At 31.8% G+C, this 21,340-nt stretch overlaps 1 protein-coding gene across 1 annotated transcript in view; it reads right to left on the bottom strand.

The window, feature by feature from the left end:
- Window positions 1-12,501, bottom strand: part of LOC132737394 (uncharacterized) — a 143,490-nt gene extending 130,989 nt beyond the window's left edge. The window contains exons 1-4 of the mRNA XM_060724673.1: window positions 12,245-12,501; window positions 11,370-11,406; window positions 10,223-10,321; window positions 10,005-10,050 (exon numbers count right to left, since the gene is read on the bottom strand). Of these exons, the coding sequence (XP_060580656.1) occupies window positions 10,005-10,050; window positions 10,223-10,321; window positions 11,370-11,403 (179 nt within the window). The 5' untranslated portion in view covers window positions 11,404-11,406; window positions 12,245-12,501. The remainder of the gene's footprint in view (window positions 1-10,004; window positions 10,051-10,222; window positions 10,322-11,369; window positions 11,407-12,244) is intronic.
- Window positions 12,502-21,340: the final 8,839 nt, after the last annotated feature.

Raw genomic sequence — 21,340 nt, 5'->3', positions numbered from 1 at the left:
CAATTTAAACAATCTAATTAACCTTGGAAAAAAATATAATGGAATGTGGTAAACAGACGATATTATTATGATTTCCATTTCCAATATTTCTAAGCTTTCCAATTCCATTCAAATGCTGCAATGTTTCTTAGAATGTATGTTGCCTATTTATGCAGACATTCTTAAATTGGCCAAAAGAGCGCAGTGTACGAGGGGTGCATCAATAAATTCGTAAACTAATTCAATAGCGTTAAAACTACTGGTCCGTTTAAAATGAAAATTTAAATGCTGTGAAAACAGATTATTTCAAATCGAATCGTACTATGTGCAGAACTTTGACGTCATCAATTATGACGTCATAAACCGTAAATGACGTCACGTTACGGAAGGCGTCCGTTCGAAAATGGCGTCACACAGCGTCAACGAACAGAGCATCGTTATAAAATTCTCATTAAAAGAACTCATTTCAACGAAGTGGGGTGAAAATGCTTTATGAATTGCGTATGAATATAAATAACATGGGCTCATCTAAGACAGAATTTCACTTTGTTTGCTTATCATTAACTTTATTTATAATAAATAAAACGTGGTTAAAAAGCTTGACCGACAATGTTTTTTTCTCTAAATTATTGAAATGACGACCAGGACCTGCTTTACGATATTATTCACATCATGTTGTTATAAAAGTACATTCTGAAGCAATGACCTGCTGGAACCGAACGTCGTTTGACCCGCATCTTCACTGTTGGTACTTCTTTTCGTGTTTTACCATTTCAATCCCTACAATTTGCATCGACTTCTTTAAATTTAAACACAATCATGTATATACAATATAATTCATGAGGTCAAATAAGGAAACATGCTTTCGTATGAAAAAAATTTAGACTTGAGCACCAGTTTAGTAAAACTGTTAAAATGGGTGCGGTAGGGTAATATTTTTATACATATTTCGTAAATTCTGATTAGAAACAATAATTTTGCTTGTGTGGATTGTTAGCTGAATGTCGTTTATTACCAAAAAATAATGGGAAAACATGTTTCATAAAAAAATGAAATTGTAGATTATCTAAGGGATCCTTATTTCTAAAAACGGTCCTTCTAGCATCCAAAATTAAATTAGGAAAGGTGGCCATAACTTGATTACCGTACAGTGAAGTTCTTTTTTTAATTTTGCATACAGGTGTCCTTTAAGGTATACATCTGACCTATGCTGTCAATTGTTCAGTTCCTTATAGTACCTGATGGGATTGTCATAATTTAAGAAGGGTTTAGACCTCAGATTCATTAAAGCAGAGATTCTTGTTTTTGTCACAATGAGTGTGAAACACAATAAATTTGCAATACCCTTTTTTTTATTGCAAAACTTGTTGTGTTTCCCGTATACTTTTCATGCTCTGATACTTCTCAAGTAATCTAAATTTATGATACCTATCATTGAATCACAATTTAATCACAATCTTGAATACTGTTTATATTAATATTGTTTATACATATCATGTCACAGTTATTTCGTAGTTTACTTATTTCATCCTTTACTTTATTGAATAAAGAAACATTTTTCTCACTCATTGTCAAACTAAAATTTATATATGTACATGGTTTGTACATAAATAAGTATAAACGACCATTTAAATTTGATCATCCTGGAATGTATTATTTCCTTTCAAAATTTTATGAGAGAAAATAATTAAATGATACAAAAATTTGCATTAAATGAAAACGTGTAACTGACGAATGATTCAAGACGGATATTTCATCTCACAAAGGGTTTAATATGTTAAACACTATCAGATCAGTCATGTTCAGCTGCAATTTAATATAAAGCATTTATTTTTCATGAAGTTTCATCTCCGTCAAACGATGTTATGGTTTATCTTTGTCAAAAAGTTCTGTACGCTTCTCGCATGTATTGTCTGAATTACTTGCTAAGTGCTGTACAAGAAATTTAAAATCAAAATATTAAAATCAAAATGTAAACTATATCAGGTTGGTTATAACATTACGCTAAAGAATGAATGTTGTTTATACTGAAATCTGCGCCTGAAATATCAGTTAATAAAACAGTGTTGTTTGTTGTTGTTGTTTTTTGTGTTTTTTGTTGGTAATCAATGAATCAAAATATCTTAGTTAAGTGCATTTGATTGCCTTTTTTCAATAACATTCATACTCTGCGTGTCAATGTATTTACCATAACTCATTGATATTTTACATTGAAAGTTATCACCACTGCATGCCTCATTTTCAAACAAATTATTTTTCCCCAATAACTCACGAAATTTATCATCAAATGTATATGTATATTTTTATCCTATAGAGGCAATATGTGTATGTAATATCCCTATATCTAAACGGACTGAGATTTCTTTTCTGACATGAGGGGGCAGGAAAATAATTTTCCAGATAAATATTCCATTAGTTATATAATATAAATTACTTGTGCTCACAATTTCTGGTCATCCTCTTCCTAAATAGTTAATTTAATTGTATGATATTTCCCAAAATGGAAAATCGTTGGAACGATATTCACTTTATTCGGCTATTTATTTTATTTCTGAATATATTTCTTTACTATCTTTTACATACCTTTCTGTTTGCAGTGCACAAGCTGATCGCTGTTAGAAGTATATTTTATGTTCCTCGATGGACGAAGATTTTTTTTATTGATGAAGACAAATCAGTCGTTAAAGATTATTGATCAACAAAAGTCAACTTTCTATCTTGTTTCTGTAAAGATGTCATTTTCGAAATATTTAGTTAAAAATAATTAATAAGTATTGTAGTATTCCGAGTCAATCAGTTTTGATACCGGATCGTTATTGAAAAGAAGATTACGTTCTCTCGTAGAATGAAATTCAAATAACATAAGTGTCATCGGACAGAATGTCCCTTAATGTATTGAATGTTTATAAAATACCATTGATTTTGTTTGCATGAATATACTTTGGCAACGAAGCATAATTGAGATTCAACAGAAATAATACATTACTTCAATTTACTTTTTCTTTTGTGAATAGATCTTAAAATGAAAATAAACGTTAAAACTGAAAATGCATTAGGTACAATAAGTTAACGTATTTAGCCTTTTCCCAGGCGCTTTAAGCGCCGCACTCCCGCTGTGCCTTAATCTTCAAATCAATCTCACCGTTGTGCCATAAAAGTCACCGCGGCGCTTGATTTTTCCGATCCCTTTCTCCTTAAACACAGCAGTCGTCAATCAGCATGTGTGATAACGGACTAACAGGTTGTTTATAGGGTGCAATTAATAATTGCACCATATAAACAACCTGTTGTATTCACATGCGCAAGTCCGTCGGTCCTCGGTCCTGGCTGAATAAAAATTATGCAATCCGAGATAAATTTCGTTAAGGTCAGTCCTTATGTTCGAATAAATTTTCAAAAAGCTAAAAATTTCAATGATCTGCTTGATAACAAGCTACCAGTGACCAAAGAAATTTGTTAAATTGGGCGATGATCAGCAACGGTAAATTTTGCCGTAAATTACAAATTTTAAAATTTTGTTTTACGATGCCTCTTGAAATATTTGATGAATAACAATCTTGTAATAATCAAAATATATTTAATCTAATATTATCAAAACCAGCAAAAACTAGAATTGTGAATGCTTTTTGCAGGAAACAGACAAATGTAAATTGCATATTATGACTTACACGATGTCAGCATAAGTTCACTAAAGACATTAAAGTTGGAATATCAAAGAACATTCAACGTGTTTTTTAGACAATTTACAAAAAAATAAAGTCAATATTCCGTGTCAAACAGATACTGATACAAAATGTTAAAAATGTAAAGAAATCATTTCAATATGAATCATACTTTTTATTCAGAATTGATAACAGTTAAATGTACAGCTTTGGAAAATTGGATAACTTATGTTAAAATGTCATATGTTTAAACTTGAGGAAAGTATGAAATAATTTTCAATCGCTTATTCTAAAAAAAAAAATCAGAACAAGACATTGTCAATAAATATGTTTTTTTAAGTCAGATGACTTATTTTACAATGAAGGTAATATTTTACAATTTAAAAATAAATCCAATGAGGCCGAAAAAAAAACGATAATAGATCAAGTGTTCAACTTAAAATGGAATATCTGCAAAGCATAATTATGAAATATACTCAGAACTAAATCAAAGTTCAATTTATATGCAATTTTAGCTCGATTTGAGTGCAACGCTTTTCATTGTGTTTTGGTCTATTTGTACAATAAATATTATTTCTGGAAATTAGCTAATCTTAAAATAAGCTCATAGCATAACAAGTTCATATACAAGTTCAGACGTACATAATATGGTACAAACATAGGAAAAATATTTCCAGTCCCATCATTTTAATAAACCTCAGTGTAGCCCCTTTAAAAGTGCAACATGGTAAACAAGACAACATTAAATTTATTTTCGCATACACCTCATCCATTGTTGATTTCGTTATCACTTATATTTTGAGTAAACAATATAATTATTTATTTGACAACTTCAGCAAAAAAAAGTATATTGCTTTCTGTGTAGACGATTAGCAATATGGAAAGTTCAATATTTTTATGCTTTGTCTAAACTTTGATTACCAAATTGAACTGGCTTTCAATGGATTTCCCTTTTAACTTAATTGTATCGTTCTCACTGCGGTAAACCGTACCCCGGATATTGCTTGATATTATGAGGACTTTCATCACATTTCGCGACTTTGAACGGAGAACGAAGGTAAGTTCAACGACGATTTTTTCCAAACTAATGGCTATTTCATTTATTTCAACGGGTTTTATATATCTAGATGTATTTTTGTAGCTCTAAAAGACGTAAAAGTATTACAGGTATTTGTAAAATTGATTAAACTACCTCTAAACGATCTGCTGCTCACTAGGAAATACTGACCGCGATTCTGTAGAATCGTTAGAAATCATTATATTACCAATATAAAAAAAAATGAATCGAGCAAATTTTTTATTCACAATCCAAGTATGCTTTGTCCAAAGTTCAGGCAAAAAGTGTGAAAGTACAAAAAGATACGGGCCAAAAAAGATACAAGAAAGTGTACCGAGTATTGATTTTAAGTGTACAGAGTATTGCAAAATAGCCCAACTTTAGTGTACAGTGTATTGCAAAACAAAATGAGCGCATTAGTATGGAAAATCGATATTTTTGTCTAATTTTCACGTCTGTTTATCGATTCCATTACATTCTTCTGCTGATAATGTACTGTTCATATGATATTTATTCAAATATTCAGATTCAACAATGCATTTTCAGTGTTATTACTGTTCTTTTCCTACGGGCAAATACAGAGATTTAATTTCCCATTTGATTGAAAATCACACTATGGATGAAAAAGTGTGTGCAGGGTCGGAAGCAGGGTCGGAGCAGGGTAGAACCATCAAAATTGACGATAAAAAATCTTTTAAATGCATGTCTCAAGAGAGACCCATCTCTGAAAAGAAGGAGAAGAAAAAAACATATTTAGATGACATTAATAATAGGTTTTTACAGAAGAAACATATCGACACACTTAGTAAAATATTGGCCCGAGGGCTTATGCCGTCCAAGCATGCCGATATCGTCTAAACCTTTTACTGCATGAGCATATTGCGAAAAAATCCTGTTTTCATTGATTTAAGCCTCTTTTACAAGTTCAAACTGCTATGAAACTATAAAAAAATGCTTCAATACTGATCAAACTGGGCACAATTGTTGGCTGGACCATAGCCTGTGGAACACCATGCTTAATTTTAAATTTCCAGTTACCATGACAACGGGGGGACGTCTCAAAATTGCCAAAAAAACTCTTTTTTGCGTTGTTTTTTCCCCTTTAAGGTGCAGAAACTTCTCAATTGATTGAGATAAAGTCTAAGATTTTCGGCGTTGATTACACGGTACGTAGGCCATTTTAGCCCCCCCAACAAGTCCCAAATCTTCTTGGCGATAAGAGGGGCTACTGTCCCACTTCCAACCCCCAAACAGAAGGGGGCACACCCCCCTGTGGCACCCCCTTGATGTACCTTTTTAATGGGGGGTGGTGGCGCCGAAAAAGTGATCATTCTTTTGAACAACATTTCTCAAACTCAAAATTTCTAAATAGCGCATGTTTTACACTATTTGAGGCCTCAAAAGGGTTGGGGTGTAAAGCCTTCAAATATGATAAACAAGAAAAGGAAAGGAAAGGCGGCGTTCAATGAACGCAACCCCCCTACGACCCAGCAACACGAACCAGTGGCAATGAGCCCAGGCGGACCCCAAACAAAAACAGGACAGCACAAAACAGCCCTAAAACACGTCTTTATGATGTAAAAGGTAATAAGGAACATAACATTCTAATTGTATCTGCTGCCCTTTATCATAATCTTATCAAAATCCATTATTCGATTTTTTGAGCTGTACCCGGTCGGCAGTCATACGGTAACTCATTGCCAATGACGTAACACATTTCATGTGCAGACAGTCTGCCGTTGCTAGAGTGCAGGTACAAAATGACCGAAAGCTACCTTTATATGGATTTTTGGCATAGTAGAAAGTCGGTTGATAATAGATATTGGCACACTTGTTCAATACCATCTAATTTTGACAATCTTGAGGCAGCATTAATGCACTTTGGATGCTTTTTTTACTATTTAAAGTAAGATATGCAATAATTATTAACAAATTCTGGAAAGGTTGATCCTTCGATAGAAACGAGAACTTTATTAACACAGAAAATTGCTGAGTTCGTTCGACTGAAATTTTTCATGAACAGGAATGAAAATCTGGATTATTCGCAGATGTTTCCAGTAAAGTACCTCCGAACTCTGCATATTCTGCACATATAGTGTAAATAAGTATACACAATAAGAAATATTTAAAATTAAATGTGGTAAATACTCTGTGTTGACTACTTGCATTTACTCTATATTGATAACCAATACTCGTTACACTAAAAAGCAATACTCGTGACACCGGCGGACAACTCCAACGCAATACTCGGTATACTGACATGTGTATTTATTCTCAAAATGCACTGTCATCTGGGGTTCTATTGCTGATTGAACATTTACATCATAAACATCATCATCATTATCACATTTCACTCGATTTAAGTTTTTCTTTTAAGGAAGTATATGCACAAAAACATCAAATTTGACTGATCCGAGCTCATTTATCACGTGAGCAAAGAGACGAATTTTACCTCCTTATTACATTTCAAAGCTATTTCTCAACATTTGTAGGGTTTCAGCAACTAGAGAAATTATCGAAGTATTTGTTTGTCTATAAAATTTATATCAAACCAATTCCAAATGACTAAATATCGTCACTGAACTTACCTCCTTCCTCGTTCAAAGTCGCGAAATGGGATGAAAGTCTTCATAATATCGAGCAATATCCGGGGTACGGTATACCGCAGTGGTTCTATTATAAAATTAGTTTCAGTCTAAATTATATGACAACGAATGCCAATTGATGTTTATAACAATCAAAATCTTATAACGAAACAATAATGATAATGATGTGGGTGACTTCGCGTGGGTTCGATAAATTAATTGGAAGGCTATTCTTTCTATCATTTTTTTTTCCTTTTAGATCAATTTTGTAAAAAGAACTAATCTCACTTAAACAGAAAGAATATATTGTATTTACGAAAATGATAAAGAGCAGATTGATTACTTTGTCTTCTGATATACCTATGAACATATAGTCAAACTATACATATTCAATTATGTTCATGGTTAATTTAACAAGCATGGAGGATAGACAAGTACGCTGCTATATTAGTATTCTACACATGCTGGTATGAGATATGGTGTCAGAATGTTTCCATCAAAATAAGTCGTTTGCTTATAACTTATTTCCATAATCAATTCTAGTGCAATCGGTACATTAAGTAGTGTAATCCGTATCGGTTACTTATAATAATCGGTTTTATCTATTTTAATACAGTAACATAAATATTAAAGAATTGCAAAAATATTTTTCAAAACAAAGAAGTTACGTATTTAGAACTTCTCTTTCTAAATAAAGTCAGACATTTACGGTCTGATTGAGCCTGTTCATGGGCGGTACTGGTTAGTGCAAGTTACCGTCCAAGCCCCCTATATGACGTTTTTTTTTTTTAAAGCAGGCCACATATCCTTAAGGTGATTCAACATTAATTAAACAGCTGTAACGCATAACAAAATTGTATAGTAACTAATAATTAACAAAACAACCAATAAGCGTACATCGGGGGACACGGAGGATTGTATATTTTATATTAATGACTCGAATAAAAAAATGGAAAAGCAACAAGCAATAAAAGTTAAATTAATTGCTGCTACACTGTTACGTTGTTTGTAAATGATTTCAAAATATGAAAATAAAAAAACAACTAAATAACCGTTAGAATGTCATAAACATACCTATAATTGTACAGATATAACACCGTTGTAAAAAATATAAGATTTGTTTTTCTTTGTTAAAGAGAAAAGAATAGGAAACTGATACTGCCTACAACAATTACTAATTCGCTGCATTGTAAAAAGGTTATTTATAAGATTAGTGAGATAACAAATGGTAAAAAGCTAATTCAATAAAAATACGAAACCCTAAAATCAGTGAATTCAAAAATTTTAACATCCAGATTAGTATGTCATCAAACGTATAAGATATTGCTTAATATTATGAACATCACATAATAAAATATAGGGGACACCTGCTTCATAATTATCAAAATAAAACGGAAATGGAAAGAAAGTCGATACATTTGATGTTTTGAAAGTCTCTTTGAAATGAATACTAAGATCACGCACATTAAATACAATCACATCCTACTTACAAGTCATTTGATAATTTTGTAATTTCACTATTTAAAGCATTTACTTGTTAAAACACACATAATACATTTTATAAACATGTTTTTTGTTTTTTTTTAAGTCAACTTTATGATTGTATTATGCATATATATGATATAATAATCATGTTTTTTTCCTCCAAAGATTGTGGATATTACAGAGTATCAAATTTAAACATATATATGACGTTTAATAAGAAACATTTTAAAAGGCAAAAAGTCGTACAATAATATACTGTACCAGTATTATATTGCAAGATACTATGTAGTTAGGGTTAGAGAAAGTAACGTAAAATATTTAACAAAGATCAAAATTGAAGGGCGACATTCTATGAACACAGACAAGCAAGGCACAAAACCAAACAGGAGAGGACACAAGAGCGAGGCAATTTAATGACAACGGTGTAGGATATGTAAACATGGAGTAGAGGGCGGGCAAAATTTTGAAACATTTGGGGATGCGGACGAAAAATACACGGAGAAATAAAAACAGTGTTAACACAAAAAAAGCATGTAGCAATACACATGATATACATCTTAAAAAAACAGAGAGGTCGCCGCCTTGGAAAAGTCATTAACATAAGCACTGCTGTAAAAACTTTAATGATTAAACCTGACTGTTAGTCTCAAAATGTTTCCGTCAAATCGTTATTTGCATTTATTTTTAAAACTGCAGCCATGTAACAAGACTGTTAAAAATTATATATCAGGCATTTGACATGTCTTCATCCGTTTAGATTCTTGTTTTCGTTAACTAAATCAAACACATTCAAATTCAATTAAAATGTGCATAGTTCGATCATGTTTCATGCATTGTTATACAATATATTATTTTTAGATATGTATTAAAAACAAAGGAAAAATTTATAAACCAAAATACTGAAAAAATGTCCTCATTACCAGATACATTTTGTACCCCGGGGAGGGGAAGGGGCACGGAAATCCTTTTCGCTTTTTTCAAGTTTAAAACTCGCCATGAAAAATTGATTGTTCACCTTCCCTTTACAGGCATTGACAAAGGGCGCTGGGTTTTTTAGTAAAACTGATTCTTTTTAAACTTTTTATCGAGATGCGGAAAAAACCTGATGTGTAGCCCGTTCGGATCGGCTGAAAAAGGTTTTGTTTTCTTTCATGATTTCAAATGGTTTGTGACATATTATCCGACTTTTGATAGCAATAACCCCTATCCTCAAAAAAAATTTGAGTCATCTCCTTCCTTATGGAAATTTTCCAAAATATATTCGATTGATTTTCTTGTGGAACTGTCAAATAAAACAAATAAACAAATTCAACTAGTTATAGCATTCTATTTGAAATCCTATAAGCTAAGATTGATTTGAAAACAACTGCTATGTAGTGATATTTTTTAAATAAACAAACATATTATTATAAAATGAACAATAAATCTTAAATTAGTATAATATTGTAACAGACCTGATGTTTCCACAGTCTTTATTCCATTGAGGTGCAATACAGCAGGTAATGTTGTTGATATTATCTTGTTGAAGACGGTTAAGTTAAACATAGGAGGTTCTGTAATATTGACAAAAACGGGAACGCTATGACATATATAGATTTCGTCAAGTAACATTTTAAAGAGAAATGACACCTTTTTAATATGTAGAGAAAGTGTTGTGGAAAAATTCTGATAACGCATTTACGTTCCAGATAATTTCTCGGTTGTGGAATTTATTAGCTTTTAAAACTAGAACAATAGCCATCCTGGGACACATTTGATGCCTTTCGAGCTTGGCTATAATATACACGTAGTTGTATTGTTAAATTAGTTGATTATTATTTTCTAAATATCTCAAATATAGACCAATACAATTAATTAATTAGCACCTTACCGAAGTTGACGTACATGGGGTATTATACTTTACATGGTGCTTTGTCTGTTAACTGATAAAGAATTCGTAAAAAAAATCATAGTTCAATAATGAACACAGCATGAAAAGTTAAGATATATACAGTAAACTATATTTCAAACCAATAAGATGAATAATCATATGTTTCAGAAAAAGTATTGTAGACGTCAGAATTGAGACATAAAAATCAGCGGAATTTCGGAGTGTATCTTTTTATTTAATATGTTTGATATAAAAACTGAAACTATAATTTTATGTTTGTGTTAGTGTCCAAACATACCAAAAGCTTGTTGGTCAACACTAAAAAAAAAACTAAAAAAAAAAAAAATTTTCATAAAAGCATATGTCTCTGTTTTCGGTAACTCCGGAATATTGATATTTTTTAAACACACGAAACTTATGTTTAGCTTATATTATGGTAGACATTTAATTAATTTGACAGTCCTAGAATATCACTTCATTTTTAATATATTTCAATGTAAACATTATGGCAATTTAGATACACATATCTTACAAATTGAAGTAATACAGTTTAAGATCTTCATTTCCGTTCATTTTTATAATTTTCCCCTTGAGTCGGCAATGTCCACCTTATGATTGCCATAAAAGTGCGACAATTCGTACTTGAAAGGGTCTGAAACCGACTTTTATGTAGATATTATGACGAAAATAATCAAGTGTTGAAATATATTGACATTATAGATATGACCAACCTGGATTCATTTCAGTATCATAATGGAATACCATCAGCTGTAAGAAAAGACAATAAAAATTGCAATCGTTTACAATATTTACATGTACAACTGTATTAAGTTAATAGGCATGTGGAATTTATGTTTTTCCTTTTTATAATATCAAAATGTTCTGAACGGCTATAATAATAGAATGTTTTTAACCAAGGCGAAGAAATGTTCCACAAAATGTATCTTATTCCAGAACGAGTGTTAACGAAGTACGATCATTCAGTACTAGAGAACTTCTGACTGAAAGAAGCACAGTCATGTTGCATGTTTGTGGTTGTACTTATGTTACTGCTTACTACACGTTTCCCTTAGTTGTTGCCATGTAAATGATTGTCTTTGGAACTTCTCTTAATTTGGTGATTTTCACATATAAACGACTCTTGTAAGTAGAATATACCATAAAGGTATCAATATATTTGATATTGTTTTTATGCAATGCATATCCTTTGTTTACATAAAGCGTTCGAAACATCTCTGTTGCCTGACTTTAAATAGGATAAAATCACCTGTATGCATGCGTGTGTTGGGGTTGTTTAGTATTTTTTATTTTTATGTTCTACATTAATAACCTTCTGATTAAATGGTCCGTCATGGACATGCTTGGAGTTTTTGTCAGTAAAATATGATAATAATATCGAATAAGTTTTGTTCAGTCCACGAAAACACCATTTTAAATCATAAAGTTAACATATAGCAGTTATAATAAAATGCTAGAATACATCAAATTAAATTAGAAAAAAAATGTAGCAATACATTGTTTATTCGTTAACCTGTAGCAACGACGTTTTATCTAAAATAAATAAAATAAAATAAATACTGAAAATCTAACACGATAGTTCACCTACCTGGCGAACAAAAGCGTTTAACACATCAACTGCTTCAAAGCAATTTTCATTTTGTGTCGTGTCTTTGTCATATGCCAATGTCAGATTTTGAAGAATTTCAGATTTCCACCCAGCTGATTGAAGACTCTCATCATTGAAACATAACCTCGATTTCACTGGCCGTTGTCTTATTAGCCCATACCATGTTATGATAAGAGTCACAAGTATAACTTCGAGCACAATTGCAGATGCAACCAAGCACTTTAATATTCTTTTTGTGTTCTAAAATCAGAAAGAACTGACATTTTTCTAAATGTATAAATTATATTAAGTAATTTTCAAAGCTGGCAAATTGTATTTATGTTTGAAAAGTCGAACACTGTAATTGACTTGACAGACAATCAATTGATGTTTGTTGGTGTTAAAAGTAATTTTAAAGGATAATGTGGATATCTTAAAATAAATATAAAAAAATAGTATATCCACCAATCTTCCACACTTACTATTTCTTTAAAATTTTTAAAATACTTTATGTAAAAAATGAATTCCAACAAACGAGCAACAGAGAGGTTTTATAAACAAATTTATAAAGAAAAATAAATAAGCTAAAACTAAAATGAATACAATTATTATGTTGTAAATCTTTTACTCATTATTCAATTCCTTTCAATGACAAAAATAAAAAAATCAGCATTGTATCAAAAAAAATTAAAATTTTGCAGATATTACATTTATCATAAAAAATGTATGCCGACGACTTTTTAATAAAGATGAAGTCACATAGACATAAACTTATGAAGAAATATTTGATACTGTAGTGATGTGTATGAGTGTGTTTTGTTGTTGTTGATTTTTTTTTCAGATTTTTAAAATACATCTTTGTCACCAATGAAAGTGTTATGTTTCTCTGAATGTTTGTCTTTAAAAGAACTTTTAGTAAATAATCACGACGAATGAAGGACGACCTGTCGTTCAGAAGGACAACCTAAATATCAGCTGCATAAAAGGCTAGTGTCTAGGCCGGTTAAGTATTAATATAAATCAAAAAAATAATAGTAATATAACAAGCTTCTTTCCCCATTATAGTGCAAGACAGCAGGAAAAAAACGACTTTTGAGACTGACTTAATATTACAAATATATAATTTACTTTATAAGTTAACAGCAGCTTTTTGAATTGACAGTTATTGATAGACATCAGCATGACGACATACATAGTTTTAATGACGGTCACAAAGTTAATCATCAGCATTTTGCCCTCAGATGCTGTAAGTTGTTCGTTTTACTTTTGTTTATCTCAAACATGTTACTTATATAAAGGTTAAAAAGTCACATTCTAGTTACAATTAGTATGCCCCCCTTCGAAGAAGAGGGGGTATATTGTTTTGCTAATGTCGGTCTGTCGGTCTGTCTGTCTGTCTGTCGGTCTGTCGGTCTGTCCGTCGGTAGACCACATGGTTTCCACTGATTATCTTGAAAAGTATTTATCACAAAGTCTTCATATTTCACATAGTGATTGGTCATAACTAGTAGATGACCCCTATTGATTTTAGGGTCACTAGGTCAAAGGTCAAGGTCACAGGGACCTTAAATGTCAAAATGGTTTCCGCTGATTATCTTGAAAAGTATGTATCACAAAGTCTTCATATTTAACATAGTGATTGGTCTTCACTAGTAGATGACCCCTATTGATTTTGGGGTCACTAGGTCAAAGGTCAAGGTCACAGGGACCTTAAATGTCAAAATGGTTTCCGCTGATTATCTTGAAAAGTATGTATCACAAAGTCTTCATATTTCACACTAAGATTGGTCATCACTAGTAGATGACCCCTATTGATTTTGGGGTCACTAGGTCAAAGGTCAAGGTCACAGGGGCCTTAAATGTCAAAATAATTTCCGCTGATTATCTTGAAAAGTATATATTACAAAGTCTTCATATTTCACACAAAGATTGGTCATCACTAGTAGATGACCCCTTTTGATTTTGGGTGTCACTAGGTCAAAGGTCAAGGTCACAGGGGCCTTAAATATCAAAATGGTTTCCGCTGATTATCTTGAAAAGTATGTATCACAAAGTCTTCATATTTCACATAGTGATTGGTCATCACAAGGGGATTACCCCTATTGATTTTGGGTCACTAGGTCAAAGGTCAAGGTCACAGGGGCCTTAAATGTCAAAATGGTTTCCGCTGATTATCTTGAAAAGTATGTTTCACAAAGTCTTCATATTTCACATAGTGATTGGTCATCACTAGTAGATGACCCCTATTGATTTTGGGGTCAATAGGTCAAAGGTCAAGGTCACAGGGGCCTTAAATGTCAAAATGGTTTCCGCTGATTATCTTGAAAAGTGTGTATCACATAGTCTTCATATTTCACATAGTGATTGGTCACAACTAGTAGATGGCCCCTATTGATTTTGGGGTCACTAGGTCAAAGGTCAAGGTCACAGGGGCCTTTAATGTCAAAATGGCTTTCGTTGATTTTTCCTTAATTGAACACTTCCATGTACCCATTTTTGGCAAGTTTCTGTAATAAAATTACCAATTATGTGAGTCAATGGCTAGAAAGGGGGGTATATGTGTCGTTCAACATTCTTGTTTTATCATATATTTGAATGATATCTGTTTGATAATAACCAACTAGTAATAAGTTATAACAAGAGGGTCATGATGGCCCTGAGTCGCTCACCAGAAACAACTGCTTTTCGGTGTTGGAAATTATTTTTCAAAAGAACTTGCTGAAAGGCAAGTACAGCTCTTTTGGCAAGTTCAGCTCAACTTTAACTTGCCCCTCTAGTAATATACTTTCACAACACTGATTGTTTCAGCTTGTTTTTCATAATAAACAATGAGGCCACTAAGATGGCCTAGATCACTCATCTTACCCATCATTTCATTATTCACTATATAAATTGTAATATTTTGCCCTAATATTTTGGAAAGGCTTTGTTAGAAATATGTTTGTTGCAAGTTTGTTCCTATGAGACTATGCAGAACAAATGACCACTAGAGCAGGATTAATTTTGACTGGACAATTTTTTATAACTTTCTTTTAATGAAAACTCAAAATGTCACATGCAAAACATGTAAGGTGTAGATGTTTGAAGTTAACAGTTTTTGGACAATAATTTTTTTATACATTCTATATGGTAACATAAATGTACCTAAAAAAGACAATAGGTCAAACATTGTAAAAAAATATGAAAAGTAGGCCAGTTGATATCAAAAATCTATTCAACATCAGAAATTATACCTCTAGTCCAAATTTCAAGTCTCTATGTCAAAAAACACAAGAATGAAGGTCAAATTATATTAAAAGTAGGTCAGTTGATATCAAACTTCATTTCGGCATCAGAATTTACAAACCTGGTCCAAATTTAAAACCTCAATGTCAAAATACAAGAAAGTAGGTCAAATGGTGTAAATAATACCTAAAGTAGGTCAGCTGGTATCAACATTGAATTCAACATCAAAAATTACACAAATTACACCCATAATCCAAATTTCAAGTCTGTACATAAAAGACAAAAAAAGTAGGTAAAGCGATATCAAATATATCAAGTAGGCCAGTTCATATCAAAATTCAATTCAGGATCAGAAATCAAACCCCTTGTCCAAATTTCCAGCAGGTACATCAAAAAACAACAAACTAGGTCAAACAATATCAAATAATAATATCAAAAGTAGTCAGTTGATATCTTAATTCAATTCGCATCAGAGATTACATTCCTGGTCCAAATTTCAAGTATCTGTACATCATTCCAAATTTCAAGTCTCTGTTCATCAAAAACAAGAAAGTATGTGCAATGGTTTCAAAAATATCAAAAACAGCTCAACAGATGCCAAAATTCAATTATGCACATGAAACTCAGGTTCAACAGTCTGTCCCAAAATTAATTGAAATGTGCTTTCTCCACGTTTAAATCTAATTCAACAAAAAAAATAAAACAAATACAATTTTTAACAACATTCAATAAAAAAATGAGCATACAAACTCATCCTAGTTAGTAAAGTACAGGAGAAACAAATTTTATGTTCTTTAGGCCTAATTTTTTTCCTGGTTAATGACCTACAACTGACCTTACAATGATGCAATATGATGTCCGAATTCCAGAGCTGAAAGATATTTACACATCATAAACAGGTCATGACCCAAACCATTGAAATTTATGAAATTCTTACTGAAAATGTCTTATTTGGATAAAAGAATGAATAAACTATGTATGGGAAGCTGCAAATGCTATTATAGGCCAAGTAAAGATGGTGTTTGTTATAAAAAAAAAACAAAAAAACAAACAAAAAAAGTTTTTTTAATGACACTATCATTATATTTATAATGTGACCACCTATAGTGTGAAGAGTTTTAAACATAACATATCTACTTTGAGTGAAGTCAAAACACGTTTATTTTATAAGAGACTGTGTATCCATTGTCAATATTTTCTAATATTAAAATTTGAGCATAGAATATCTTTAAACTTTAATTTGAAGAAATGCCATGTGCTATTGCATTTAAGCTTTAGCTTTAACAGGGCCAATCATATTAATATGGGCAAACTTGATAAAAGACTACCCAAGAATGCTACAGACAAAGTTTGGTCATCATCCATCAATTAGTTCTGTAGATGAAGATGTCTGATCGTTTTTCTATTTTTAGCCCTAGAGACCCATAAAAGGGGCCAATCAAATTAATATGAGCAAACTTGATAAACGACTACATAAGAAGGCTACAGACAAAAATTAGTGATCACCCATCGATTAGTTCTGTAGAAGGAGATGTTTAAAGGTATTTCTATTTTTAGCTTCGGCCAATGGAATTAATATGAGCAAACTTGATAAGAGACTACCCAAGAATGCTTCAGACAAAGTTTGGTGATCATCCATCAATTAGTTCTGTAGAAGAAGATGTCTAAAGGTTTTTCTATTTTTAGCCCTAGAGACCCCTTAAAGGGGACAATCAAATCAATATGAGCAAACTTGATAAAAGACTACCCAAAGAATGCCACAGACAAAGTTTGGTGATCATCCATCAATTAGTTCTGTAAAAGAAGACGTTTAAAGGTAATTCTATGTATAGCTATTGCGGCCCTTAAAAGGGGCCAATTAAATTAATATGGGCAAACTTGATAAAAGACTACCCAAGAATGATACGGACAAAGTTTGGTGATCACCCATCAATTAGTTCTGTAGAAGAAGATGTCTAAACGTTTTTCTATTTTTAGCCCTAGAAACCCCTAATAGGGGCCAATCAAATTAATATGAGCAAACTTGATAAAATACTACCCAAGAATGCTACAGACATAGTTTGGTGATCATCTATCTATTAGTTCTGTAAAAGAAGACGTTTAAAGGTATTTCTATTTTCAGCTATAGCGGCCCTTAAAAGGGGCCAATCAAAATAATATAAACAAACTTGATAAAAGACCACCCAAGAATGCTACAGACAAAGTTTGGTGATCATCCATCAATTAGTTCTGTAGAAGATGTTAAAAAAGGTTTTTCTATTTTTAGCCCTAGAGACCCCTAAAAGGGGCCAATCAAATTAATATGAGCAAACTTGATAAAAGACTACCTAAGAATGCTACAGACAACGTTTGGTGACCATCCATCTATTAGTTCTGTAGAAGAAGACGTTTAAAGGTATTTCTATTTTAAGCTTAAGCGGCCCTTAAAAGGGGCCAATCAAATTAATATGAGCAAACTTGATAAAAGACTACCCAAGAATGCTACAGACAAAGTTTGGTGATCATCTATCAATTGGTTCTGTAGAAGAAGATGTCTAAAGGTTTTTCTTTTTTTAGCCCTAGTGACCCCTAAGAGGGGCCAATCAAATTAATATGAGCAAACTTGATAAAAGACTACCTAAGAATGCTACAGACAAAGTTTGGTGATCATCCATATTTTAGTTCTGTAGTAGAAGATGTTTAAAGGTTTTCAATTTTTAGCTCTGCTGATCCCTTAAAGGGGCCAATTGAAATGATATGGGCAAATTTAAGTGTGACTGTCACAAAGATGCTACAGACCAAATTTTAGTTAAATCTGCCAAGCAGTTTCAGAGAATAAAACGATTGTTGACGCATTACGACGGACGACGGAGTATCCCCCTTTTGATACTAATAGCTCACCCTGAGCCTTTGGCTCTGGTGAGGTAACAAGTATACATATGAACGTTCTAGTATGCACAAGCCTTGTTATTTGATGTCATAATTATTCTTTTGATTATTTATCAATCACTAATGTCACGGTTATCATGTAGATATTCTACAGTAAGCGATAAATATACTCGAACTAAATCCGTACCGCAGCTATTTTAAGCTCTTAACCCATATAGAAATTAACTATCGTGCCTCATTCATAAAGTATATTCTCGTAAGCGTTAAAAATGACTTAACGTTCCACGATTTAAAAATAAGTTCTAGTTGGTGCATAATGATCGAGATTCTATTTTTAAACTTTTTTAATATTTCATCTAAAACTTCGAAAATTAAATAATAGTTTTCCCTTATTAATAAATAATCAATATGCTCTTATTTTACATTTCTGTACTGTGATTTTGTTCATTTCAAAATATGAATGCATTGATTTTGTATCATCGAAATTACATATTATACTGTTTTTGTTTATATAATGTAGTATTTTAATACGATGAGTAATTATTACATATTTAACAAGCAATTATCATAGTATTGCAAGCAATCCATAAGTCCCCTACCGGATAGAACCCCATCAGCATTCTGAAGGGCCATTGGCCATTCACTAATGTGTAAATTTTTCTCTATTTTAAGTAAATTTGTTGGAAATGTTCTTTAAACGTGATCACAGGAAAAAGTTTTTATGAACAGACAGACAGACGGACTGAAGGACACTCTAAAGTTAATATTTGAAACATCCCTGTTACCAAAATATAACATTTTAAAAAGTAAAATTCTTAAAGAGGAGATAACTCTGGAATTAAAGATGCAATTTCATAAAAAGTTTCAGCTCTTTTTGACTTATCACAAATATTGTTATATTTGCCATGTTTTAAGCCTATTCGTTGCCAAGGCAACCAATATTTTTTCAAAATAGGAAGAACAGATAAGACATGCATAATCTCAAGACTGCCATCTACCCACATGTCAAGTTTCATAAAAATATTTCCAGTACTTTTTGAGTTATCACTGAATCCAGTTTATGTGTAAAAATTGCCATATTTTCAGTCTATTTGTTGCCATAGCAACCAGAATTTTCAACATAGGAAGAAAAGAAAAAGACGTGCATAATTCCAAGACTGCCATCTACCCATATGTCAAGTTTCATAAAAATATTTCCAGTACTTTTTGCTTTATCACTGGATCCAGTTTATGTGTAAAATTTGCCATATTTTCAGCCTATTTGTTACCATAGCAACCAGAATTTTCAACATAGGAAGAAAAGAAAAAGACGTGCATAATCTCCATACTGCCATCTATCCATATATCAAGTTTCATAAAAATATTTTCAGTACTTTTCAAGTTATCGCGGGATCCAGTTTTGTGGACGGACGGACTGACGGACTGACAGACAGACGGACGGACAGACGGACAGACGGACAGACGGACGGAGGGTAAACCTAAAGTCCCCTCCGGTAAACCGGTAGGGGACTAAAAACAAATAATCATAAAATAAACTCAAATCCACTTTAAACAAACACGCCAACAATATTATTTCTAAAAATATAAATGCAAAAACAAAAATGAATAGAAAATAAATTAGTTATTAATCAATTTATTAATTAATAAATTAATTTCTTGCCTTTAAATACATTATTTATTTGTTCGGTTCCACCAACATACGGAAACAATCGACAAAAAGCTTTATTGTTTACTAATAGTTGTTAATGCTATTTACTTCAATTAAAGCTGAAAAAGCACTTAAATTATCCTTATGCAACAATGTCAAAATTTAATGTCAAGGTTGTTTCTATTTTAAAAAATGCACATTTTCCCGTAAATAGCAATGCCATCATCATTGTCAAAACAATCAAACGGTTTTATCTGAATACTTTTTATAGAGTAACGTAGTTTGAAGTGTTACGTAACTATGTATTTATCATGTTACAATGTACCATTATTTAAAATCTTAAGCCGCTCACTTCGGTTTATTGAAGCTAGCCACGGAGTGTTTGGCCGCAATGTTTATAATCAATATACAATAAATACACAAAAAAGAACAACATAACCTTTTTTAATGAATTTAGAAACGATTTTGTTTCATTGTGTTACGAAGAAAACAATTTGTGCGTTTTAACGACGTAACTCCAAAATACAAAGTCTATTAATAGCTATATCTATATTAATAGCTATATCTATAATTAGGTGTTCAAACAAAATATTCATTTACATTGTCGATGACATTCATTCTGTGCGGTGGTGTCCCCCTCAATATTAACTGTAAGAAAACAAACAATCCTTGAACTGCTATCGAGAGAACTGTATATACAACTCACACTTTCCATGCATTTTTATTAAATCTTAAGTAAATCAATTCATAGTTTCTTTATTTGAACTGTCGGCATACTTTTACTGAAAACCGTTTTATGCATGTCATCTTATCTTATTTGTAGGTTAATGTTCTATTGCAAAAAATTTATTTTCTTTAACAAACTTTATTTCTCTTTACATTTATATATCAATTGAACATATATAAAGTTATAAATAATAAATATAATTATAAAAAATGGGGCTTTAACTTGGTCTCTCCCAACGCATGGCAGATCAAGTTGAATATTTCATATCGCCGGTCACCGTTATGACATCACTGGTGTCGTAAATTACACGACTTTATATTACAAATACATCTTACAAGTTACATGGAAATTTAAGCTGAGTAGGTTTGCTTTTCAACGGTCATACATTATGTAATTAGTATGTTATTATGTAACTTACTCCATGTTCGTATTACCCATAATCATTAGATTTGTGACTGTTTGTATTTGGCGGAAAATTATTATATTTCTTTTTACTCTAAAACATAAGAATTGTGTATTTTTGTTCTGACGGGAAGTTATGTCACTTATGAATTACCCCATATTAAGACATTTACCTATTTTAATGATATTCATGACTCTTTAAATTGGCGGGAAGAAACATCCTTGT

This window comes from Ruditapes philippinarum, unplaced genomic scaffold, assembly GCF_026571515.1.
Source record: "Ruditapes philippinarum isolate M1 unplaced genomic scaffold, ASM2657151v2 ctg423_1_1_1_1, whole genome shotgun sequence".
In the NCBI taxonomy this organism is placed as follows: Eukaryota; Metazoa; Mollusca; class Bivalvia; order Venerida; family Veneridae; genus Ruditapes; species Ruditapes philippinarum.
Note: the sequence above shows the minus strand (reverse complement) of the source record. Positions and strands in the feature narration are given on the sequence as shown.